Source organism: Octodon degus, unplaced genomic scaffold (genome assembly GCF_000260255.1).
Source record: "Octodon degus isolate 3935 unplaced genomic scaffold, OctDeg1.0 scaffold00019, whole genome shotgun sequence".
NCBI classification, from domain to species: domain Eukaryota; kingdom Metazoa; phylum Chordata; class Mammalia; order Rodentia; family Octodontidae; genus Octodon; species Octodon degus.
In genome coordinates, this window is record NW_004524595.1 from 7,445,834 (window position 1) to 7,450,864 (window position 5,031).

A 5,031-nucleotide genomic window follows, 5' to 3' on the forward strand; every position below is an offset into this window, starting at 1 on the left:
GGAGGAGGAGGAGGAGGAGGAGGAGGAGGAGGAGGCAGACATTAGTTGCTCTCACACATAGGAATGAGAATGTAAACTAGTGTAGCCTTTGTGGACAGCAATAGTCAAAATAAAAAACTTAAATGCACACACACTCTGATGTTACTTTTTCAAAATTTATCCTAAAGCATCATCTCCACAACTATGAAGAGATGCAGCTGCTTAAAAGTATTTTGATAGCCAGGAAACTGGTACCAATGGCTTGCTCAAGAGTAACCAGTGGCTCAGGATGGCACAGTCATGCAGTAAAATAATGAAGTTATTAAATAAAATAAGGGTTTCTAAATGTAGCTATAGGAAGGTTCCACGATGTGTTATGATATGAAAAAAAAAAAAAATGCAAGTGCTCTTCAGTGTGTTTTATCTGATCACTTATGTATTTATAGAGTACAGATGTGTGTATGAAATGGTATATTGGTAGCAAATTTTCCTGGAAAGATACTCAGAAAAATGTTAACAATGGTTATTTTAAAGAGAAAAATTTGAAAGATAAGGAGACGCAGTTTTCATTTCACACCTTATTATCTGAACACCCGACAGGTTTCATCTAGTAATTTTTAACTAAAGTGGAATTGCCTGAGAGTAGAATAATAGCCACCTTAATGTCATACCTTATACTTTTTAAATTAAAATATAATTATATTTAAACATAGCATAAAGGGAAAAAGTTTTACAAAGTATGTATGTGATTAATGAATGACTTTTTAAGTTACTGGAATGTGTTAGAAGGTGATAAGTTGGTGCTTAAAAGGAATTCCTCTCTTCACACAGGCTGCCCTACTATGAGCTGTGTTTACTTCTTGCAGGCCTTTTATGTATCCATAGTCGATTTGTGTGAAAATGGCGGGAAACGTCCTCCCACAAACAGCAGCACTAGCTTCACCAAAGAACAAGCAGATACCATTCGTAGAATTCGAAATAGCAAAGACAGCTGGGACATGCTGGGCGTGAAACCTGGGGCCTCAAGGTAAGCAGCACTCCAGTGTATTTAGAGTCCAGAGAGAAGGACTTAGTTGCCAAAATTATAGGTGCGGTCGAACTTCTTTTAACTGGCTAGAAACATAACAGTGTGTGAAATAGATTCCATAATGACTGCATCACTGAATTAACTGAATCTCAATCATGTAAAACAGAAAGCATAGTTTGCTTCTGGTAAGGGAATAAACTGTAGAGCTAACGTAACCTTCAAAAAAAATTTTCAAAAGAAAATTCTTAAATCATAGAATTTTGAAGGAGAAGAGAGTGTTAATAATCAACCTAGAGTGGGGGGCTCGTAAGATGGCTCAGTGGTCTAAAGCACCTATTTGAACAAGCTTAGCAAAGTACAGGGACCACGGTTCAATCCCCCAGCACCACATACCACATGCCAGCCAGCCGCGCTCTCTGGTGGGCTGAGCTGGCCACACACACACACACACACACACACACAAATAAATAAATAAAAAATAATCAACCTAGAGGGGGCCAGGGAGATGGCTCAGTGGAATAATCAACCTAGGGGCTGGGGAGATGGTTCAGTGGAATAAGCACTTCCCTGGCAAGTGCAAGGGCCTGAGTTCAATCCCCAGTTCCTAAAAAAAATCAACCTGTCCAAAAATTTCATGTTACGGGTGGGCAAACTGATTTCAGTCAAATAAGAGCAATCAGGGGCTCTGGGATTGGTGATAGTGTTGGTCTTTATCCCTTAACCCCATGTATCTGTCCATCAGCCTCCTTCTTTCTCAAAACCCTACCAGTTCCTCATTTGTATGTGTATTTACTTTACTTTAGCAAAATAGCTTATTCAGGGGCCAGGAGATAAGCTCAGTGGCATAAGCACCTGCCTGGCAAGCATAAGGTTCTGAGCTCAATCCCTGGCACTGAAAAAAAAAAGCCTTATTCAGGAATAAGAGTAATATTTCCCCTGTTTCTTGTTGCTTGTGCAAAAATAAATGTTACCCAGTATGATAATATAACTCAGTGCTAACACTGCCATGACTGCATATAGTGTAGTTGCCTATTTTGCACCATGACTTTCCTCCACCCCTGGCCTTTTCTTTCCTACTTTTCACCTTGAGTCGCTATGCCTCAGAATGGCTTTGTCTGTTCCAAAAGTGTTAAAACATCTCTTCTTCATTTTGTTCTCAGCATATCCACAAGTCCAGAAGGAAAGAAGGAAAGGGGAAGGGGGGACCATTGTTGGTCACTCTTTTTTTTTTTTTTTTTTTTTTTAATGTATTTGGTATAGGGTCTCACTATGTAGCTCTAGTCATCCTCCTGTTTCAGCTTCCCCAGCACTGGAATTACAGGCATGCACCACCACGCCTGGTCTTAGTGGCTTGCTCAGTGTGCTGGGGGATGGGGTCGGTGTGGCATGTGGTGCTGAGGTATTGGTCACTCTTAATTCAACAAATGTATTGCAGCCATTTTGGACTTGTGAAGGAATTCACATGACCCCATATAAAGAGCATGGAGTTGCCTGGTGTCTTTTAAATGTCATAGTAGAGGCCGACAAGATAGCTCAATGTACGAAGCGCCTCCTTTGGCAAGCGCAGGGACCAGGGTTCAATCCTGCGTGCCATACCAGCCCCACCCCCAGGGTGTGCTGAGCCAGCTACTGAGTTCAGGCATGATGGTACATGCCTGTAATCCCAGTGCTGGGGATGCTGAAAACAGGAGGATAACTATAAGTTAGAGATACATAGTGAGACCCTAGACCAAATACATAAGTGAAAATAAATGAATAAATAAATAAATTTCATAGTAGAGCTGTGTTGTTTCAATTATAAATTTTCCTGTGGCTTCTCCAAAGGATATTGGCTCAAATATTAAGAAACTTTCTTTATCTACTTATTAATGAAGTTGAAATGGTATTTATTATTATTCACTTTGGTTAATTGGAATCTTCCAGAATATCCAGAACGTCTTTAATTTATATTTTTTCAATATAAACACATACTTTTATTAGCCTTTTTTTTTTCCTTTCTTTTTTTTTTTTTTGGCAGAAGCAGGGATTAAACTCAGGCCCTTGCACTTGCCAGGGAAGCACTTATTCCACTGAGCCATCTCCTCAGCCCCCTATTAGCCTTTTTCAGTGAAGTCTATTAAACTAATATTTTATAGCACGCAACACTATTTTTTTTTTTTTTTTTTTTTTTTTTTTGTATTTTAGGGAAGAGTCTACAGGGTGTTCAGGGTCTCACTACTAGAACAGACTGGTAGTGATCCTCCTGTTTATAGCCTCCCAAGAGCTGGGATTACAGGCACACACCACCACACCCAGTCTCATTTGCAATCTCATCATGCCCTGGGGACGGGACCAGCATGTCAGGCCCAGGGATCGAACCCCCGGCCCCCTGCTTTTGCAGGTGCTTTAATCCACTGAGCTATTTGACCAGCCTCAATCAACACATTTAGGGAAAATCTTCAAAATTCTTTTTTCTTAAATTACAGAGAATATTGATTTTTGTTCAGTACCAACTATGTTTACTGTTCTTGGACTATAAATCAATCTTCATCTTCAGCAGAATTGATATATTTGTTATACACCCAAGTAGTCTTGTTTCTCCAAAAATTCCCCTCGAGAGTTTCTTCTGTCCCTAGACATCCTGAAAGGCCCCTCTTGGTAAGGAAGCCAGGAACACACTAAGCTGTTCATATCCTCACTCAGGAAAAACAGAGCCTCTTGGAGGAATAAGAATTTTTTGCTGTTGATGTAGAACAGTTCAGCATGGGCTTGAACTAACTCAAACTCAAGGTAATCCTCCTGCTTGTCTCCCAAGTGCTGGGATTACAGGCAAGTGCCACCACACCTGGCTTCAGATTTCTTCAGAGAGGGAGAATGTCATTCTTGTTAATCACTATCAAAATTATATGTGTAGGAAAGCTACATATGCAGTTAGTTAAAATAAAGACACTTCCCTAGAGTTGGAGTATGTGCCCTGGACAGGGGCAACTATTACTGTGACCCTGAGACTTCAATCTCTTCAGTTCAACACTTCTGAACTGTCAAAGACCATCTTCCTACCTGGGAAAACCAGTTTAGAAATCCTTCTGGTAAAAATAAAGGAGGCTGGGTATAGTGGTATGTAAGTGTAATCTCAGCACAGTAAGCTAAGGCAGGGAGATGTGCTACTACATATTGAGACCCTGCCTCAATCAATCAATCAATCAATCAATGGCTGGGGCACTTAAGAGCCCATGCCTGTGAGGTGGCAGAGCCCTGACCAAAAGAAGGTGAGCCCTAAAACATAACCTAGTAGGAGCGGAGCGTAGCCTGGACATTCAGTGGCCTGGTGCTTAGCACCTCTCAGCGCTGGCCTGGCATCAGAGGGTGAGAAAGACAAGGGGCAGGTGGTGTCCAGGCCTTCCAGACAAGTCCTGATGTCCACAGAACCCTGGTGTCCATCCAGCCTTCTTCCCTCCTCTAGCAGAATCTTCCATGCATCCTCCACTTCTGCTGATTCTTGCCCTCTACAGTCTCTTTTGTCTTTCCTTGTTTGTTTCCACAGACACCTTAATCTAAACTTGTACTCATGCCTGGGTTAGCCTTACAACTTCCTGCCTGCCTCCCAGCTTTGAGAAATAGTTTCTCCAGTGCCAGTTAGTCACAAAATACTTACTATTGTTGGCAATCAAACCAGGCTTTTTGTTGTTTTGTTTTTCAGGCTCTTGCTCCTTAGCCACTGTGTTACTCTCCAAATCCCTCACCCTGTGCTACTCCCAACCCACATTTCTTTCTTTCTTTCTTTTTTTTTTTAAGTACAAACGTCTTCTTTTTTTAAGTCAACAGAAAATGGAAATATACTTTTTAAAGTTTCTAATAGTAGAAGATATCATACAATGTCTTTTAAATAAATTGTAGTCAAAGATGCAGTATAAATCTTAGAACAAAAGTTAAGATTAAGCAATATTCAGAAAATTAAATGTTTCAAAACAATTGAACTAAGAAAAAGTTTTCATGATAGCAAAGAAGTACTAAGAGTAAAACATAAGATAAATACTGGAATGGCA

At 40.4% G+C, this 5,031-nt stretch overlaps 1 protein-coding gene across 1 annotated transcript in view; it reads left to right on the top strand.

Annotated features, from left to right (window-relative positions):
- The window catches only part of Dnajc27 (DnaJ heat shock protein family (Hsp40) member C27), a 45,352-nt gene that overhangs the window by 32,943 nt on the left and 7,378 nt on the right, over positions 1 to 5,031 (top strand). The window contains exon 6 of the mRNA XM_004627447.2: positions 846 to 1,006. Within this exon, the coding sequence (XP_004627504.1) occupies positions 846 to 1,006 (161 nt within the window). The remainder of the gene's footprint in view (positions 1 to 845; positions 1,007 to 5,031) is intronic.